The following is a 21,071-nucleotide window of genomic DNA, read 5'->3' as shown; positions in this document are numbered from 1 at the left end:
TCACTGACACTAAGAGCTATACTACTTCTCCTGTACCATTGGCACAACAAGTTTCTTCCCCGAAACCTTTCCATTCCGGAGCATGTCCAACCCATTCAAAATACCCTCAAATCCACCAGGAATGGTTTCAAATGGGCAGGGTTTGATTCTTCCCTGATCAATGAGACCCTGGACCGTTCGATACCAGGACCGAGCCCATACTCCAATCTCAGGTCGGGGTGGAATGCCATACGGGTCTGGAAGCTCCACACCTCGTCCAGAAATAGCACCTCCCATGACAAGTTCGTGCTTGATTGTCTTGCGTGAGCAAAGGCTCTCCTGATACTGTTCCAGAGCACAGTACCGGCCACCTGTACGACCAATGGCTGCATGACACAACCGCAGAGTCTTTGCTTCCGCAAATGGGTCGAGCACATAGCGCAGGGTACTCTTGGTAGCTGCTCGGATATACTCCGCACATGTTGGAGAGCTATAATCAAATACTAGATCTGCCCCATAGGATTTTACCAGGTCGAAGTTGCGAGGGGAACAAGTGGTAATGACTCGGTGGCCACATCTAAACAAATAATGTCAACGGTTATCCAGATATATATTGTAGGGTTTAAGCTCACAGTTTGACCATCTGGATGGCGAGAAGACCAATAGTGCTACTGCCACCATATACCAGAACATCTTCGGATTTGGCTGCTGGAGTGTCCAAAGTTCCAGGGATTTGAAGTGACCAAAACAGGGCAACGCCGAGAGTTGCGATTGCCGTACCAGAAATGGATGGCGCATTCTCGAGTGTCATTTCTCTTGGAACATGAAAGGCAAGATCAGGCTCGGTCCGAATATACTCGCAGTAGGCTCCAGACATTGCATCTGAGAGGTTTGATCCCTGAACAGCCCCAAAAGCTCTATCGCCGAGCTTGAATCGGCCTTGTGCTGCTGCCTCAACACCAAGCGCAACTACTGTGCCAGCATAATCACAGCCATCCCAGAGACCTGGAGTGGGAAACCTCAACGGCATTTTGAAATCACAGGGATTCAAGGCAACAGAAGCCGTCTTCACGAGCATTTGGTGGGGCCCAAGTTCTGCAAGAGGCAGACCCGGAGTGATTTGAAGCAGTCCCCCTTCATGTTGAATGATACCCGTCTGAGTAGAGGGCAAGTTCGATTGGATTGCCATAGTAGATGAAGGTTGGCGATATAAACGATACATGAAGTTGAAGGGAGGATGTCTGATCCAAGGTGCCCTCCAATCTGGGGGACCGAATTATATAGATCGGGGCATGGCAAACAAACTCCCGGGAACTATAAATATAGGTGATCAGTCGGACATTTTTCTGGGCATGCACTTTGTTGAGAGCAGCGTCTTCCAGTCTGGCCGAACCTGTGATATGTTTACACGACAAAGCTTGGCAATGCAAGATACAACATCTAGCTCGTCTAATTCAAAAGGGAAACACCTGACGCAGTGGTTGTTGCAGGGTCTTACCATTGTGAAAACAAGTTTATTGCTTGTACTTCGCAACGTCGGCCTACCAGAGATTTGATTTGCCAACCCAACGGCGGCATAAAAGGGCTTTCACTATAATTGTTGCCCATACCTTTTTAGCCATTCGTGAAATCGCAAATATGACCAGCACAGACTGCAGACTAAAAGCAAATCTGGTAATCGAATGCTCTAGATGAGACGTAGACCGCTGGGTGAGACTAAAACAATTGATGTCAGGGTATCATAATCCTGGAATCAGTGCGGAGGAATTGGACTCCATGCTTGTCTGTTGCAACCGTCAGCACGGTCGAACTCATTACTCCGAGCCAGTAAGCTTTTTCTTAACCAGCCACCTTGAGTTGCAGGTGATGGCGTTTAGGCGGTGCCAAGGAAAATATTGCTAAGTCCTACGTGTTAGAGCCGTGATATTTTGGCTGGCAGTCTGCCATCATCTTGTAGAGGCCTTGTCATAGGCTCCCATCGTCTTACGCATAGATATCTCGCCATTATATCCAAATAATTCTAGAGACCTAACATGGAGAACAACTTGGGTTGCATCATACAGAACTATGGCCATGGACTCCACATGCTCTCGTTCATGGCAAAAGATACAGAATTTGATATTTGGCGTTATCTGGAAAGGAAGGACCACTTCGTATTGGATATGTGTACGTAGGGCATATTGATAGCTATTTGGAATCCAAGTTATATTCGTCTTCAATTCGGTTCTATATAGCCTTCGAAGTATTACATCCTTGCTTTCCTTTGTCATTCTTGTGTTTGACAATAGCTCAATTGGCCATATCATTCCGGGGACCCTCTTCAATGACTTCCAGTAACATCTGTGCTTTTCACCAATTTAGGAAGAAGCACTTGTCCATCCGATGCTGTGCGGAGATACGCTGCCAGCAATCGACTCATTCCTGCTTGCTCGGCATAGGTCACCCACTCTTCTATAGTAACAGTCTGGAACTCTTGGCCAGTTCCCAATTCCATCAAGGGCATAATGTCCTCCTGTCCAAGTTGCATCTCACCAGACTCATACAAATATTTGACTGCCTGTGAATGACTGAGACTGGATTCGTGCACGGCCTCGAGAAGTTGACTCGCAACAGATTCGACAGATATGAGATCAAAGACCCCAGACCATGAGCTCGAGTCCGGCACTTTGCCGGTTTCCTTGATGTATTGAATGACATTGCCCATCAGGTCAAGCTCTGGTGCATCGGCACCAGTGATGCTAGATGGACGATGAATCCACACAGGAAGACCGAATTGTCTTTGGATGTTCTCCAGATATACCTCACTCACCCATTTCGCGGCAATGTACCCATCGTTCGGGGTTGATGGAGGTGGGAACGATGCCACAGACAATTCCCCGAAGCTCTCCTGTCCAGCAAGACGAGCGACACCGGCTGTGGAGACAAAGTGGAAAGGAATACGCCGAGGCAAGGCGAGTTTGACAAGTTCCTTGGTGGATGCCACGTTTATCAGTTTGAGGGTCTGGTAGCTTTTCATGAATGAGACATCGGCACCATTGTGAATCACGATGTCTGCACAAGAAAAGATTGAGCTGGAATCAGAATTTGAGAGTCCCAGCCGAGAAGCTCCCAAATTGCCCTTGTGCAGATGAACCTTCGGGTGGGAGAAGATCTCTGGGAGCTCGGAGGATTCTTTTCTGACAGCCAGACAATGGATAGAGACAACGTCGGTGTCATTCAAGAGCAACCGGAGGAGCTCCTTGCCAAGGAAACCAGTAGCCCCGGTAAGCACCACGACTCTAACACCAGAGGGAATAATGTGGGTAGCCCCACCGCTCAGAGACAAAGCAAGACTGGAATCAATCTCAACTTCAGTTTTCCAATCAACTTCCAACTCTTGTCCGGGGTAGGACAAATCTTCAATGGTTGCAGCCATGCCTCGGAGTGTGCTTGACTCAAAAAGTTGGTGCAGAGCCATGGATAGCCCCAGGCGTTCTTTTATCAGAGCTTGGAGATCAACAAGGGCGAGCGAAGTTCCACCGACATGAAAGAAGTCTGACTTGGCCTCAATTGAATGATAGCTGGCAAGCTCTCGTGGAAGAGCCTGTTTCCAAAGCTGGCGCAGTGACTGCTCAGATTCCTTGAGAGTGTCATCATTTACATGTTGGGATGCCATAGATGGAATGGGGAGTAAGCTGACCGCGGCGCGGTCGGTTTTGCCGGAGGTATTCTGAGGAATAGTCTCGATGGGGATTAGAGCAGCTGGTCGCATATGCTGTGGCAAAGGTAGCTCCCGGGCAAGGCGCTTGAGGAATCTGAGTGCGTTTTCGGCCTTATCTGCAGCTGTCATCACAGCAAAGGCAACGAGAAATTTATCCGAGCTGTGCCCGGCATCGGAACGGACAGATACCACAGCCTGGGCAATAACTCCGGCGGAAGAATTGACAATTGCCTTCTCGATCTCCTCGACGTTGATCCGCATGCCTCTCAGCTTGATTTGATTATCACCATCCATGCGCCCCAGGAGTACCAATCCACCGCTCCGGGTGAGCTTGCCGCGATCTCCACTTCGATGGATTGTTGTCCAGTGTTTTTCCTTGAAAAAGGGGCTTGCATATCGATCAAGTGCAAAGCGGTCATTTGTCTTCACGTTATCGAGGTAGCCCTGGGCGACTCCAGCGCCCCCAATAACCACTTCACCAGGGACTCCAACCGGCACAGGGTTGAAGCTTTGGTCAACAATGTAGACGGAGTAGTTTGGCAATGTAAAGAGGGCTTGCACAGAAGAAGCAGCGGTCGAATCCAATGGAATGTGGGTACCAGAACAGGCGATGGCAATCTCCGCCGGCCCGTAGCCATTGATCAACGTCAGTCCAGGTTGTTGTAGCGCTTTGAACTCCTCGATCAGGCCACTTGACACAAATTCACCTCCACAGATAGCGGTTCTCAAGCAGGAGTTAGTCAAGTTGGAGTGACCGTGTTGCATCCAAGCGAGATATTCCGTCGGAGTTGCAAGGGTGAGAGTCACATCTTCGGAAGCGATAAGTTCGGTGAGAGCAACGGGATCACCTCTTGCGTGGCTGGATGCGATCACGAGTGTTGCCCCATTGCAGAGCGAGACCATGATCTGCCACAGAGACGCATCCCATGCGTAGGATGACTGATGCAGGATAGTCTCGTCTCCTTGCCTGACATTCCACTTTGCACTAGATGCTTGGACATGATGGATGTATGCCGAATGGGAGATCATAAGACCCTTGGGGATCCCGGTGGATCCACTGGTATACATGATGACTGCGGTATCATCTGGTGCTGCCATATTGGAGACAGAGGTTGCAGTAAACTCGCGCAGGTTACGCACATCAATCGGCTCGGCCTTTGTGTACAAGAGGCCATAGTCTGATATGGTTGCGGTATCAAGCAGAACAACGGGGGCATTGGTTTCTTTCATGATCATTGCCAATCTTTCCATTCCTACCTTCTTGTCAAGTGGAATGTAGACGCCACCGACACGGAGAATGGCTATAAGAGAGCAAATCCAGTCTGCGCTTGGAGCCTGGAGAACCCCGACACGGGTGCCAGGACTCACTCCGTTGCTAAGTAGCTCGTTGGCAATCATATCGACGCGACGCTTGACCTGGGTGTATGTGATTGAAGTTCCATCATGATTCTTCAAAGCGATGCGGTTGGGATAGAGATTAACCATCTCATCCAAGCGGTGAACAATAGTGGTCGGCCATTCCTCTCGAAGCTCGGGTCCTGTAAGACGGTTAGATAAGTACACAGAAGGGGTGATGTGACTTGCCTCGTCCAAGAGTCACTGCTTCCTCAACATCATCCTTCGAATACAAACCTGGCCAAGTCACTCGGGTAGCTGGGTTCTGCAGAAAAGATTGAACCAGATTGGAGTAAGACCGAAGTAGAATTTCAGCGTGATCCATACTATAGAGAATTTCCTGGACAGACAGGTGAATGAGGGTCTCGCCTGCGCCCACATTGGCAACATCCAGACTGAGATCAAATGAAGTCTCACCACCGCCCAAAAGTGCACCATCAGCAAGGCATCCGCAGAAACTCCTGGACTGCTCAATTTTAGGACGGTAGTTGAACATGGCCTGGCAAAGAGGATTGTGGGAGGCGGATCGCGGAACGTCAAGTTCCGTCAGAATCAGATCAAATGGCACACGCGAATGCGCAAATGCGCCCTGTGTGATGTTCCGAACGTCTTTCAGAGATTCTCCGAAGGATTGACCTGGGTGCTGGGAGAATTTAACAGGAAGGAGGTTCAAGAACAATCCAACACTTCGCAGAATGTCGGCCTCGGTGCGGTTTCCATCACCCAGACCAATACAAATATCGTCTGAATCAAAGAAGCGCAAGAGTAGAATCTGCCAGACCGCCAGATGGAAATGAAAAGGCGTGGACTTGAACATTCGGCAGCACCGTTCAATCGCTTCGGAAGTATTGGCATCAAGACGCATTTGAGCAGTATGCGATCCAAACCGGGCAACCTTGGGGCGGACGGATTGAAGGGCGAACGGGAGCAGAGGGATCGCTGGCGGGATTTCAACATACTGTGCTCGCCAGTAAGCCAGCTCACCTGCCCAGTCTCCCTCTTCATATTCGCGGATTTGCCTCATGGTGAAATCGGGGTATTGAATACCGTCCTGGGAAAGAGGTATACCCTGATAAGCCTTCTCAACATCAGACCAAAACACCTCAAAACTGATCCCATCCATGTTGATATGATGGAAACCGAAGATCATCCAGTGCTTTTCTGGGCTGAGTGAAAGGAGCTGGACACGCATAATTTCACCGCTGGCAAGGTCAAACTCATGTGCCTTCATCTGCTTCGAGGCGTCTTCGACTTCCTTTTTTTTGGAAATTGCAAATTGTTCCAAGCGCAAGTTGGACTTTGCCCAAACACCTTGCATATGGTTTTGCTTGTCATCAGTGAAGAAGAATGTACGCAAGGCTTCGTGATGCTGACCAGCAGCCTCAATGGCTCTAGCAAAGTCATTGACCTTCAACCGACCAGTCAATTCGAATGTCGGTGTGATATTGAAAGCAGTCTTATCCTTGACTAAATGGCCCAGAAACCAAAACCGTGACTGTCCATAAGACATTGAGGCCGTCCTTTGAATTTCGCGACTTGGGGACACCATCTCACTGTCATCAGTGGAAATTGACGAAGAAGTGTCTGCATTATCTTCAGAATTGGAGTCACTGGTATTCAAAGAAGCTGCTGAGCTGCCACTATACGTGTTTGCTGTGTCCGGAATTGCGAACTTGAAGGCTTCGAGGGTCTCGTTTGTATCTGGCGTTCGGACATCCTCGGAAATATCAGTAGTGATGTTTGCGGCTGGCACTACAGGAGCGAGCTGGTGCGCTGGAACTTTAGGGGGCTGATCACCGTTGGTGAGATTAGGAATCAATGTCCCCGGAAGGACCTCGGCAGCTGTGGCAAGCAGCTCTCGAATCGATGCCGCATTGAAGATCTTCAGCACCGGCATGTCTACTCCCAATTCCTTGAGGAACCATGAGCGAAGGTCAACGGCGACCAAAGAGTCAACACCAAGTTCATCTGGACTCATGTCTAACATGGGAGTAGACGGATCAGCTTGAAGAGAGGACTGGAGCTTCAAAACAAAGCCGTCTACACGGAATACTGTTAGTTCTCAATTTATTGCAGCAAGTTCCGGATCACAGTACCTATCAAGATTTCCATCACTTCCTGCATGGATGTCGCCTCAAACAGGCGTGTCTTGATCAACATCCCAGATTTGCCCTTCTTGTCAGAGACAACAAGGCTGCTCGACTTGGAGACCAAATGCTGGAACATGGGGTTGGAAACCCAACTCTTAGACTCATCATCATCGATTCTAAGGCCAGAGCACAACTCGGCGGCACCCACACGATCCAAGCAGGATAAAACACCCTCGGCAAATACCTCGTGGAAGTCTTGCTCGGACATCCAAGAATGTCCAACTCGGTACAGATATGACTGTTGGCCCATGTTCAATTCTCGGGTAACATACCCGTTACCGACAATGGCACCGATGTTGATTGCATGTCCTGCCAAGCCACGCTTTCGGCGTTGTGCAGCTAAACTTGCCATAAACATGTTGGCAGCGTTATACGCCACCTGTCCGGGGTTTCCTGTCATCGCAGCCATTGATGAGAAGAAGACCATGAAGTCCAAAGTGTTTTCTGGGAATAGCTCGTCGAGCAGGATACTACCGTCAACCTTGGGGCGAAGGACCTTGCCCAGGCGAGGAAGATCCAGGTCAATGAACATCGTATCCTGGAGAACCATAGCACCTTGTGCAACACCAGCGATTGGAGGCATGCTATCACATATCTGGCGGTAGGTTGACTGGACAGATTCACGGTTTGTGATGTCACTGAATGCTGTCAGTCCATTCCTGACACGAGGAAGGAAAAGCCGACATAGAGAAAATAACTTACTTTGAAAAGACACGAACAGTGCAACTGGCCGTAGCCATCCTCTTCAACCACTGGTCATCAACCTTGGGGTTACGACTTGAGAGTGCGATATACCGTGCACCCTGTCTGGCCATCCACTGACACAGAGACAGACCAAGTCCACCCGTAAGTCCAACGAGCCAGTAAGTCTTGTCCTTGGAGAACTTCACCTGTCTGGTGGCTGGGCGGACTTGAACAGCAAGCTTGGATTCACCCCAGGCAATTAGGGACTGCTCGGCCAGAGGTTCTTTTGTGCGAATGAGGTCTTGTAGACTGAAAGATGCGAACCTGTGCAGGTTCACCGGCATCAAGTCATACTGCACTCTCATCCAGACATTCTGAAGCTGCATGGACAACTGACCCATGTCAGAAGTGAGTTGCGATTGGCAGGAAGTCGTAGTAAGGGTTGTCTCATTCTCAAACGGATAGATGGCCGGTAGGCACCCTTTGAGAACCGAAAGCACATCATCATTGCCCCCCACTGTGACAAGTCTGGCGATATTCCGAGGAAGTTTGGTGATCAGTTCACGTCTGGTGGTGTTCGGGTGGACTTGGATCCATGGCCAGGAGCAAGGACCTTGCTTCGTGGTCAGAAGAACCAGCTGTACGCCCCTTTCGTTCGCATGCTTTGTCATGACTGGAGACAGAGAGTAGTCGGGATCCAAAACCGCCAACGCCGTGCCAGGTTGAAGCTTCCGCAGCATGGAGAGAGACAGGAAATGCAGATAGATGGTGAGCATTGAACTAATGGCTTGCTCTTGAGAATCTCCGCAACGCACTGCTAGACTATGCGGCACATGAAGTGGAGACTCCAAAGTATGCGACAGAGCAACCACTCGCTCCTTAGTCCGAGCGTTGTTTCCAACAACCAAGAACAGACTCTCTGTCTCGGTGATGCGGACAGCTCGAAGCAAAGAATGTGTAACATGAATTTCGACGCCATCGGGGAAAGATAGCGAAGATGTAATATCCTTCTCTTCGATTTGATATCCCATTTCAGATTGCTGGATAGTCACAGTGGACTTGGCACGTTCAACGTCTTTAATTATGAGCCGCCTGGAAGAATTGTATCTGTCATTTCGGCAAGAGTTGAGACGGAAACGAGGAACCAGGAACTTTCCGTTTTGGAGTGCGATTTCTCGCTCATTGGACCAGAGAATTCCATCAAGTTGGCCACTCTGATCCCAAATTTCGGCAGCCTCTAGATGGAGGAGCTTTGTTGCGATGGTTTTTGCATCCGCTTCACGCAAGGAATGAAGGTTGAGGAAGTGAACGTGGAGGTGGGTCATCTCCATGAGCAGTGTACGTTGAACACCAGTGAACATGTTGCCGTACGGGTTATCGCCTTGAGCTCCATGGCCCAGCCAGAGTACATTCTTGCTCCGTTTGAACAGTTCCTGGAATGAGTTAAGGTTCTCGGGCGTTATGTTCTTGAGAACCGGCTCATCAAGCTCGATCAAACTGATGACGGTTCCCATAACCGGCAGGTCTGCGGAGACAATATCGCTCAAGGAATTGGCAGTATGGATGTTGCCGTAATGGCGACTAACTGCGGTCTTGATGTCAACGGCCATGGCTGCAGTCAATGGGGTCTTCCCTCCAATAATTGTCAACGAGTCAACACCGAGTGGTTGGTGGATATGGGCCAAGGGGTCACGGAGGTAGTTGATGCGGCCGTCGACGGCCTGGGTAGCCATGGCGGAGAAGGGCAGAAGGGAGGTCGAGGAAGATGGCGCGAGAGCTTCCAATCCGGAGAACTTTGCCTTTTGCATTAGCTGATCCCATTTGCTCTCACTGACACAAGGGGATAGTGTTCTTCCGTCCTCGTGGCCCCGCCACCAACCAGGTAGGCCACCAAGAATGAGGCCGAAGCGCATAACATCGGGGTTTGTGATCTCCAACATGATCAGGTAACCACCGGGCTTGATAAGCCTACGAACGTTTGAGAGGGTAGCCTCGAGATTCTTCGTGGCGTAAAGGGCCAAGGGAGCAATCACCAGGTCGAAGCATTCCGCTTCGTACCCCTGTTCGATAATATCCTGTTCAATGTCCAGAACCTTGAATGCCATCCTGGATTGGTACTCCGAGAATTTCTCACGGACATCATCGAACTGGCTGTCCAGAATATCAGAGTATGTGTAGGAGGTGAACGCCGAGCCCATTGCAGGCAGAACTCTCTCGGTGGCGGCGCCAGCGCCAGCGCCTGCAAATTATCAGTACATAGTAAGGTCGCAGACATGAACAGAAACTTACCAATCTCTAGGACGTTCAGGTGGGGATATCGGTGGCTGATCTGACTAGACATGCGGGCAATTTCTCCAAGGTAAAAATCAATTCCAAGAGTTTTGGCATAGAAACTACCAAGCATGTTATCTTGCATAAGAATTTCAAGCAGGTTCTTCTCACCGCGAATGATAGCAGGTAGATTCTCGCCAATTGCAGAGAGAGCCTTGACATCGATGCTCTCAGCGTTACTATAAGTTGGTTAATATGTTGCAGCTTTTGGCGCTTGCTCACAAGCTAGCAGAGGGGACCCCACCGGTCCAAAATTGGAGTGATATCATCTAATGTATCGTTAGCCCATTCGGCCTTTGCAATCTTGTGCTTTCCAGAAGCAACAGAAGAGATGCAATGCTGGGCATAAGACAAAAGATGGACATGGTTCCAGGCGGCCTTCGCACGTTCCGACCGGGAAATCGAACTATAAATCTTCTTGAAGTAGAAGTGAGCGATGCGCTCAAGATCCAATCCCAGGATATGGTCTTGCGGTGTCACTTCTGTAGTGGCCTTGGTGCCGGTCGGCCCATCGACATCCCAAATCACCTCCGTGAAGAAGGGAACGTCGTTGGCAGGTGTCAACGGACTGAGCGGAGTAGTATGCAACCCTTCAAGTTGAACCAAGGTATGTTCTCCGTCTGTGGAGAAAATATCAACATCACCAGAGAGCTCAGCAAACCGGGCATCCGTGACTGTGGAGTAGAACGGCATAGTTGCCCCAGGCGCGGCGAGGGCAGCACAAGCAGAAGGGTTCAGACGAAGCCTGTCAATTCGAGTAGGCAGGTAGAGGGTGCGTAGACGACCGTCTCCTGGGAAACAATAAGCCAACATGATCGACTGGATGGCACCGTCGAGTGAGCCCGGGTGAATGATCAATGGTCTCTCATGTTCATCAACTTCTGGGACAGCAATGAGACCTGTGGCCTCGTCCATCTTCCTGCTTAAGCCGGAGAGGGCCTGGAAGGGACCCGTATAGCCAAACCCAAGTTCAGAAACTGTGTTGTAGAAACGGTCAGCTTCCAACTCGAGGAAGATTCCATGGGTTTCCGGTCGAGGGGGGAGAGTATCATCTTTTGGATCGCCCAATATAATTTGCAGTGAGGCAGATGCATGCAGGGACATATTGGATGATCCCTTGTTAGCGCTGGAATGACAAGCAAAAGACGCCGACACTGAATCACTCCGGACCTCCTCGATGGAGAGTCTGAAAATGGTCTCGACTCCACCATTCTCCTCGAGGACCAAGGCTTGGCCAATGATCACATCATGGAAGTCGATCAGCTTCACGGACTGCAGACCATACTTCTGAGCGACTGCCTCAACTGCCGCTGAGATATACCCGGCCGCAGGGAACACCATCTGTCCCTGAACTTGGTGATGAGCCAGCCAAGAGACTTCACGGGGATGAAGGTAGTTGCGCCAGCGCAGCTCTTTGTCGGTTCCGTCTGGGCATTTAACACCAAGCAGAGAATGGAAAAGTTCACTCTCAGTGCGGAAAGCAATGGAAGACCGAGACTCGTGCCAGTAAACTCGGTCGTGATCCCACGAGTACGATGGAAGTCCTTTGATCAATGCCGGTTGTTCAGTGTTCCGTGTGGCCTTGCTCTCGAAGCCGGCAAAGTCCACGACGCTCTCTCCTAGTGATAGCCACAAGGCGCCAAGAGCGGATGCGAAGGCTTCCCGGTCATTCTTGCCACGGTTCAAGGTTCCCGTGTAGGGTAATGATTGACCAGACACTTCTTGGATAGTTTGCATTGCGGGCCCCTTCAGCGCTGGGTGAGGTCCAACCTCCAATGCCATGTCAAATGGGCCGGCGGCACCAACGGCATAGGTTACTGCCTGGGAAAATAGAACAGGATTGACCATGTTATTGCTCCAGTAAGTGTCAGCAAGATTGTCGTGGACGTCGTCGATATTCTCGCCATATACACTGGAGATCCATGTAGGGCTGCCACTGGGCCGAGACTGAATAGTTATGCCACACTTGCGGATTGCTGCAATGTAGGGTGCTGCACAGGATAGCATGTGGTGAGAGTGGTATGCCTTATCGACCTTCAAAAGGCGCGCAAACTTCTTCTCGTCTTCGAGAATTTCCTGGGCCTCGTCAATCGCATCTGCATCGCCAGAGAGCGTGACACTGGCGGCGGAGTTGCTGGCCGCTACGCAGATTCGACCTTCTAGCGAGGGCATCTCGCAAAGCTCCTTGGCATCATCGAAGGATGTACCCGCAGCCATCATAGCACCCTTCGGTCCTTCCTTGTCGTTCGCATACTGAAGGGACCATCCGCGGTAGTAAGCAATCCGAATAGCATCCTCTTCATTGAGATAACCTGCAACGTATGCTGCAGCAATTTCACCAGATGAGTGGCCGACAACAGTCTTGAACTTAATATTAGCGGCGTGGAGAAGTTGGACTAGGACAATCTGAACAGCGGTACACAGGGGCTGTGAGAATGTCGCCAGACCAATTTGGGAAGAATTCTTGTCTTTGAGAAGCTCTTCACTCAAGGACCACTCTGGGCGATGCTCTACGGGCAATTCCTGTAGGGAGCGATCAAGACGAGCAAGACATTCCCGTGCCATTGATGAACTCTCAAGCAGCTCCGCGCCCATTCGAGCCCATTGTGCACCTTGACCCGTAAACACACCAAGAATCTTCGGCTCACGGATAGTTGCTGTCTGGGTGGCTGGTGTAATACCAGTGGATGATTGCACTGCATCATCTAGTTTTGCAACAAGGCCTTCGGTGTTCGATGCAGAGACCGCGAGCCGCACCGGCAATGTGGACCGGCGGCAGTTCAGAGTCCATGAGAGGTCGCGCAAATTGATATCAGGGTGACTCTTGATATATGCCGAGTATGCAGCCACATTTCCGAGAAGCGATTTCTCAGAAGATGCAGAAAAATTGAACGGGGACACAATTCCTGTTTTGGCCTCACTCGAGGTACATCCAATCAATCGCGGGTTGTACTCTTCCAAAATGGCATGCGCATTTGCACCGCCGAAGCCGAAACTGTTAACACTAGCACGACGGAGAGTATTATCTGGGAGTTTAGGCCATTGCTTGGCAGCCTGGGCAATCTCTAGGTCATTGTAGAAGGGTCGCACTGTTGCACTCAACTCGTTGAGCAAGAGGTTTGGCGGGATCACTGCATGTTGCAATGCTAGTGATGCCTTGAGAACGGCCGCCAAGCCAGCTGTACCTTCGGTGTGTCCGATGACAGTCTTGATAGATCCAACATACAAGGGGTCTTCGTGGCTACTCTTCCGGTGGTAATTAGCGGTCTTTCCGAAGAAAGCAGTGCTGATGGCCTCGGCCTCGACTGGGTCACCGGCAGGGGTACCTATCTCTTGTTAGCAATATTCCCCACGAGATTATTTCCAGATACGTCAAAACATACCGGTTCCGTGAGCTTCGAAGTATTGCGGTCGGTCACTGGGTTTAGAAAGATCGAGTCCAGCTCGAGCATATGTCGTCCGAATGAGATCCGCCTGAGCCACAGGGTTCGGCATGGTGATTCCTTTCGTGCGACCATCTTGGTTGGCACCTGTTTCCCGGACGATACACTCGATGTGATCACCATCAGCCAGAGCAGCACTCAATGGCTTGAGAATGACGGCAGCGATACCGTCACCACGAGCGTATCCATTAGCATCCTTGTCCCACATTCGCGAGCGCCCTGTTGGAGAAAGCATCTTCAACTTGCTCTCTGCAATGTACTGCTCAGGTCCAAGGAGGAGATTGGTTCCGGCGGCAATTGCGACATTGCTCTCGCCACTTCTCAGGCTTTGCACGGCCTGGTGTAGTGCAATCAAGCTAGAAGAGCAGGCTGTGTCGATGGTCATGGACGGGCCGCGCCAGTCAAAGAAGTAAGAGATTCGGTTGGACAGGATACTGCGCGCAGTTCCGGAGGCAAAGTATGTAGGAAAGTTCTGGACATCTCGTCCTAGCATATCGGCATAGTCGTTTGTCATCAGTCCAACATAAACCGCGGTGTTGGATCCCTGGAGACCCTCCATAGGGATACCGGCAGCTTCCAAGCCCTCATAGACCGTCTCCAGCAGCAACCTCTGCTGCGGATCAATCGAGTTCGCTTCGACTGGCTTCGTTCCAAAGAACTGGGCGTCGAACAGCCGGTGGTCGTCGGACAAGAGGTAGGAGTGTCGGACGTTCGTCGTGCCATGGTGCAGACCATCAGGGTGGTAAAAGGCCTTGGTGCTAAATCGCCTTTCCGGAATCTCAGTCAAGACGTCACGGGGGTCCTTGAGCAGATCCCACAGCTTCGATGGTGTTGTTGCATCACCAGGAAAGCGACAGGCGCTTCCCACAATGGCAATTGGCTCCCCAGTTTGTTCACGATCACCCGTCATTGTGTTGGCAGGGTTTGACTGACTTCTTCACAGGCTGGTACGACCAATTGTGCGACTGTCAGTATGCAAAGAAAAGTCTAGAGACTATGAATCATGGACAATCGGGACAAGTAATGCTCCGCAACATTCTCCCTCCAGCTCCAGGGACGGGCAGCGGTACATATCAAGGTTCCGATGCTCGCTATGGTGGTCGGATTGTGACATATTCGGGCATTGATTCTCGCATCATCCTGTCAGTATCATTCAGCTGGTTCCGACTCCGAGTACCTTGCTGGGTTTGTGGTATGAAACGAAACAAATCACGATTCGAACAAGGGGGTCCACCATGTTTCCGCCATGTGGATTGGGCTGTCCCTGCCTCGTGTTGTAAACGAACTATTGACATATAGTGGACAAATTAGAATTGACGACTGCGAAACAGGCTGTAGAACCTGTGGCGTTTCCGGCTTTTGACTCGGTTTGAATCTCAAGACCGACTCCGAGTCCGACTGCTCGTGCCTGGAGGTGGCACTAGATCGTAGTATTGACGTCCAACCCTCCTAGCATCATATTTTAGACTCGGAGATATCCCAGGCCGGATTGCAATGCGTTGCATAATCCCTTGTTCCTTGGTGGTCCCCTGGTTTGGTTTCGTATGTTGGCCACCACGTGCGACATCAGCAATTTTGGGGCCTTTGCTGCCAATATTATGATAGCTAAAGCCCGGCAAACTTTCATCCAATGTCTCACGATCGGTACAAGACATGGCCGAGATTCGAGCCGATCTCACTTTGATATCTTGGAGGAGACACATGACCCACCATTGCAGGTCGATCCCAAAAAAGGGCAACAGACTATAAATCCTAGTGTCTGTAGAAAACATCTGACATATGCATATGCATATCATGATCAGTTATAACCTGCCTAGATTGGAACTCTGGTTCCGCATCAAAGTGCCTAGCGTTGGCCAAGGTGTTGGTAAGATTTGACCCCTGGTCATGTTTGGCTTGTTTGCTTTGTCAACGCGTTACAACATCGCATAGAACAACCCTGGAGTATCATAAATTAAATTCTCCGTGGCTGTATCTTAATGTCGTTATGTTACTCGTGCATGCAATTTTGCCTAAATAGCAGTGGCTGACAGGCGTGATCGGGACGTGATTGTTAAAGCGCTTCAAGGAGTATCATTCATTATTCGCCGCCACATCTCTGGCTGAGCGCGAGCTATTCAAGTCGGTCTTAATAGATATATACAAATTCATCATTTTGACGGTCGGTCAGATCCTGGAAGGCATTATCTCCAACCTGGACCGTCTCCTGACCAGCCTCTTCCTGGTTACCCTCCTCCATCCCATGGTAATGGTTTTGCATGGAGTGGTCAACAATCTCAGCCTTCTTGCCATTTCGGACACGGCGGCGTGCTTGTTGTTTGTTGAGAAACCACAGGTTAGCCCACTGGATGAGGACAATCGCAGTTAGGGCACTGAAAATTCCCAGGCACGCGCGCAGTCCCGGGGTATAGGCGGGTTTGTCCTTCGCGTTGAACAATAAAGGACCAATGATGTTCCCTGCGGAACTGGAGGCATTGTACAAACTCATTATAACAGACTTCTTGGTTGTTCCTGCAGTATTGCCGATGATCCATGTCACGATTAGGGGGTTGCCACCGAATAAGAATGCAAGCAGGTAGTAGCCGGCCAACAACTCGCCCTGCACTGATTTGGTTCTGGGAACTGCGAACAAGATTGCGAGGCCGGCTATCGTTGGGACCATGAAGCCCGCGAGAATAGCACTCTTCACGCGGGCTCTTTGGGCGAGATAACTTGCCAGCAGGATGATGATGAATTGCAGTGCGCCGAATGGCATGGTAAGAAGGGTAGTTCTGTACTTGTCGTAACCGAGTCCACTCAGAATGAGAGGTCCGAAGATGTTGGTCACGCTGGCGCCGATGTTGAGGAGCAAGGCCATGGCGATCCATAGGTAGGTCTTAGGCTCGAGGCAGGCCTCGTAGACGTGACCCAGCTTGAATTCCGTGTTGCCTGCTCCAGTTTGGTTGGCCCTCAGACGCTCCACTCCCTGGGCTTTCTCTTTCTCGTTTAGGAAGCGAGCAGTTGCGATGTCATTGTCGAGGCGCCAGTAGACGATTGGGGCGGAGATGACGGTAATGAGGCCGACGACTAGGAAGATGCTAACCACAGTTAGAATGAGGAACTATCCCTCTCACGGGGGAAAGGGGGAACTTACATTTGCCACGCCTTCAACACATCTGACTTGATTTGTGCCAATCCGTACGACAAAGCAGCAGCAATGATAGTAGCCAGACCATTGGTACTGTACCATGCAGCGATCCTGATCGGCTGCTCAGCACGACGATACCATTGACTGGTAATAACGCCAAACAGAGGCAGACATCCAGCTTCAAACAGACCAAGGAAGAAGCGAGCAGCCATAAGTTCATTGAAGTTGTGGCACGCAGCCATGCATGTCTGCGCAATACCCCACCCAAGACACAGAGACGGCATCAAGATCTTATGGGGGACCTTAACAATAAGATATGACGAGAATGGTTGCCAGGCCAGCTGTGCAATGGGGCCAATGGATCCAACGAGAGAGTATTGATTGCCCTTCAAGCCCGTATCCGCCTGTAAACCGAAAGTCGCACCGTAGCCCAGGACTGTCTTGTCGAGGATCTGTAGGAAGTACACCCAGACAAGCACAACAAGAATAGTCTTATCGGTCTTTCGACAAATGCGCTTGCTGTCCTCCTCGGTCATGTGGACACGCTCGATACCGCTGTTGTCCACGGCCTTGTCACCCTTCTGCTGCTCGGCGGTCTCATTGTGGATAACGTCTGGTTTGGACATGGTGTTGTCCATTGTGAAGGGCGACGTGTGAATGGGTAATCCTTCTTGGCCAGCTGCAAGGGATATATAGGGCATCCCACCCCACGCCCTCGTCATCTATTCCTGCTTCCCCGTGTTCCCCCACGTCTCCGCGTCCGCCACAAAAAGTCAAATCGAGATCACCCCACAATAGTCAAAGCTCATAGCGAGTGAGCTTTGCCACATGTCGACTAGGTTGTTTGCTCCAGACCAATCGTTTACAATCTCCCTCCTTTCCGAAAATGCGGGGGACACGGGTGTCTTTTCCCTTCGGCCATTGCCGAGGCAAACCGAAACTCGGGGTCGTGGGGGTGCCCATTTTGCTTTCTTTCTCTCACGACTCGGGTACTGAAGAGACCGATCACTGGGGTCGGCCTTTGTTAGAGCCGTATCTGATCGTGGTGGCGCACAACGTGCCGACTTATGCCCCGAGTAAGGGTGTCAGCCCAGATATATATCCATCACATGCCCTACTTCATTTGCCGTCGGTGACTAGTCTTGGTTCTGTCAGCCGCGATAGTCCAAGCGTCTTGGGTATTGACTTAGAACATACTATCCAGCGAACAAAGATGGAAGACACGATCAAGTTGACCGACGAACCCGAGATCTGACAGCCTCAGGCACGTTTCACCCCACGCCAATTTCTCCCACTCCGAATAACCTCGCTTATACGAGAAGTATAGTCTACAGCCTATAATTGACAGCTGTTACCTAGACAAAACAATGCAAACTTCAAAATTCCCCATCACCCAAAACAAGCTCAAAAATTGAAGGAACCAGTTCATGTTTGATATCCCAATTCCTAACTCCGAACCAAAAGACTCAATCTCGAGCAGACGTTACTCCAGAAATCACTCTTTCAGCGAATCATGACCCAATCCTGAAGTGACCGGTAACTCTTAATATTCTGATCACCATAGCCCTCTGCTCTTGCGCCATAATGCCTCCTACAATAGGCGACGACTCGACGTATCTGCGCGAATTCCATATTGGCGTAGAATCCCCCGTTTTCCTGCATAAGATCGTAACGATTGTGATGCCTAAGCTCGAGAATGCTGACTATCCAACGGCCGCTATTCATTTGCATTAGCCTTCTCATTCTTACTTACCCCGGAAAGGGCCTGTTATGCGCCCGGGTAAACACAATTCGGCTGACCTTCCGTGGTCAATTGTTCCGCTTGATTCGCCTAGCAAGCCTGAGGATACAAACTGTTCTTATTCAAGCAATTCTTAGAGTTCTTCCGGGCTCATGTTCACGAAGTTATTGAATTCTCTAGGTAAGTTGTTTGATGTTGCTTTTTGCTTTTTATACTGAGTTTTGGGGTTACTTAATAATGGTGACGTTGTCTTTGGGCATTGTTTCGGTTGGTAATAAGTGTTTGGAAAATTGGTGTTCAACCCAATACGTTGAATATGGAGAAAAATAATGTTACTGCTAGGAATTGTGACTTTTTTGGGTGGGGGGTGGGGGGGGTTTGTTGGTTTAGACTGTTGGATTGCTACATTTTACGTCAAAACTTGGCAGTCATGTTCAACTACTCAGTCATTATAACTAACTTAGGCGGTGATTGGACATTGCCAACAGGTGGCTGTGGCAGCCATAGTGGCTTAATATTAAGATTATAGAACAATACTCGGTGTTGTACTCCCGCGGAGATGTGTGAACTTGACATGGATCCTTATCTTGCCAAGACCCTGATTCTGATAACCGCATGAACTGTGACTCGACAAATGTCAACAAAAAGAACATGATCGCCAATGCGTTATCGTTATCCACAGCTTTATCTTCAAATAATTGCCTGTAGTTCAATAATGCGGAGTTGTTCTAACCCTTATGCCGGCAATGGTCACGGAAGCTTGGAAAGATAAGCCTTATACTCGAGCTGATGAATAGATATATAACCATGCCTTGGATGTTAGTCCATCTCTATTTACTTAGTAACTGCCAGTGAAATCAATACCTTTTCTCTCTTCCACAGCCGAGTGGGTCGCATACACAATGACATTCGACGCTTTCTCCCCTCGGGAGGTGACCGAGATGGTCTCAAATGCCGGAGTCCTCAAGGGAAACATGCGATTAGACAAGGTGTTCATGAGCGCAGTCTCTGCGGGCGCTTTGCTTGCCTTTGCATGCGGGACTGTAATTAGCACGAATGCTACACCATGGTTCCAGACCAATGCCCCGGGTTTGATGCGAACTATCAGCGCAATGGTCTTCCCCTATGGCTTGTGCATGATCTTGTTGACAGGCGCAGAGCTCTGCACGGGCTCTTTCATGGTATGATATAGCTGGGGTGACATACTCAATGACCGAATTATGCTGTGGCTAACATGCGTATTCCAGTTTACCACAACAGCCGCACTCCACAGACGCCTACCGTGGACAAAGATGTTGATCCACTGGGTAGTAACATTCCTCGGAAACCTAGCCGGATCCCTATTCATCGTGGCCATCATCTTCGGATGTAAGTGTCGAATCTGCCCTGCTGTCGCGTTTCATATCGGCGTGGCTAACAATAGGATCGAACAACCTAGACGGCAACGTATTTTCAGCAGAACCATTCAAATCAGCAGTAATCTCGTTCGCGACCAAAAAGCAAGTAACGCCCGAATTCCACATGATCTTCTTGCGTGGCATCGGATGCAACTGGCTAGTATGTCTAGCATGCTTTTTCAGCCTGCAAGGCCGCGACCTAGCATCAAAAGTGATTGGCATCTGGTGGCCCACATTCGCATTCGTTTCTCTGGGTTTCGACCACGTTGTTGCCAATATGACATTCATCCCGATGGCGATCTGGGTCGGAGCGCCGGATATTAGTGTGGGTCTATACATCTGGAAGGGCATTATTCCAACCCTTCTAGGGAATATCGTTGGTGGCGGTGTATTTTGTGGTAAGTCATACTCTTCTTCTTTTTCTTCTAGAATATGTCAAATCTCCACAAACGGCTCGGGTTTCGGGTCCAGCTTCTAAAGCCGTTCTGGGTACTTTGTTGACGTGGGTATCGCGCACGTCCCTGTACGGCTTTTGGAGGTTGCGGGTTTCGGAGCTATGCTGGAGCTGTTTGGATTCGGACTGACTGGGATAATAGGTACTTACTATTGGTATATGTACCTGCTTGACTTGAATTCTTTGCCTTTGTATGGCAAGAAGCATTTTGATAGCCCGCTTCAGTCGGAGCAGGCGACGCTGAAGGAGACCGATATTGAGGCTTCGGCTGGTGTCATTGATCATGAAACGCGCACAAATGCGTAGAGACATTCAGTCGCTGAAATGGAGTTGGACGGTAAATTTGCATTGCAATATGTCTTAATACTTATGACAACTTAATATAATCGCGATCGCTCGGCTTTTTGAGATCTTGTAATTGCCCAATTTGTGTGAATGCCGAAGTCGTGGCTAATTTAACAATCCAAAAGACCCAGAGCATAGTTGCGACTAGATGTAATCTTTAGCAACACACATCTGATATTGGGCAATTCGCATCGGTGACTAAGTGTGTTGGATGGGTATTGTGGTTTCTAACGGTGTTGGATGAAATTCGGGAGGTCATGGGTTGATCCCCAAACAAACATTTCACCCCTGAACACTCAATTTCCGCCGAACAACACTCGCGAGT

At 49.9% G+C, this 21,071-nt stretch overlaps 4 protein-coding genes across 4 annotated transcripts; 1 reads left to right on the top strand and 3 right to left on the bottom strand.

The window, feature by feature from the left end:
* Positions 1–21: 21 nt before the first annotated feature.
* Positions 22–1,009, bottom strand: PENARI_c010G07323 (zinc-binding alcohol dehydrogenase family protein; the record flags this gene model as incomplete). Its single annotated transcript, XM_022632293.1, has 2 exons — positions 22–556; positions 612–1,009. 2 exons carry the CDS (start codon positions 1,007–1,009, stop codon positions 22–24), a joined length of 933 nt encoding a protein of 310 aa, XP_022487717.1.
* Positions 1,010–2,299: 1,290 nt separating this feature from the next.
* On the bottom strand, positions 2,300–14,592 carry PENARI_c010G01376 (uncharacterized protein; the record flags this gene model as incomplete). The annotated part of the gene is made up of 7 exons (XM_022632126.1): positions 2,300–5,217; positions 5,312–7,114; positions 7,171–7,862; positions 7,927–10,147; positions 10,198–10,418; positions 10,484–13,565; positions 13,623–14,592. 7 exons carry the CDS (start codon positions 14,590–14,592, stop codon positions 2,300–2,302), a joined length of 11,907 nt encoding a protein of 3,968 aa, XP_022487888.1.
* A 1,218-nt stretch (positions 14,593–15,810) lies between these two features.
* Positions 15,811–17,447, bottom strand: PENARI_c010G00109 (putative MFS transporter; the record flags this gene model as incomplete). Its single annotated transcript, XM_022632090.1, has 2 exons — positions 15,811–16,759; positions 16,816–17,447. 2 exons carry the CDS (start codon positions 17,445–17,447, stop codon positions 15,811–15,813), a joined length of 1,581 nt encoding a protein of 526 aa, XP_022487780.1.
* A 2,005-nt stretch (positions 17,448–19,452) lies between these two features.
* PENARI_c010G07818 (formate/nitrite transporter family protein) lies at positions 19,453–20,707 on the top strand (the record flags this gene model as incomplete). Its single annotated transcript, XM_022632309.1, has 4 exons — positions 19,453–19,731; positions 19,798–19,918; positions 19,989–20,345; positions 20,544–20,707. 4 exons carry the CDS (start codon positions 19,453–19,455, stop codon positions 20,705–20,707), a joined length of 921 nt encoding a protein of 306 aa, XP_022487905.1.
* Between the last annotated feature and the right edge of the window lie 364 nt (positions 20,708–21,071).

This window comes from Penicillium arizonense (genome assembly GCF_001773325.1).
Source record: "Penicillium arizonense strain CBS 141311 chromosome Unknown PENARI_contig010, whole genome shotgun sequence".
Classification (NCBI taxonomy): Eukaryota; Fungi; Ascomycota; class Eurotiomycetes; order Eurotiales; family Aspergillaceae; genus Penicillium; species Penicillium arizonense.
Note: the sequence above shows the minus strand (reverse complement) of the source record. Positions and strands in the feature narration are given on the sequence as shown.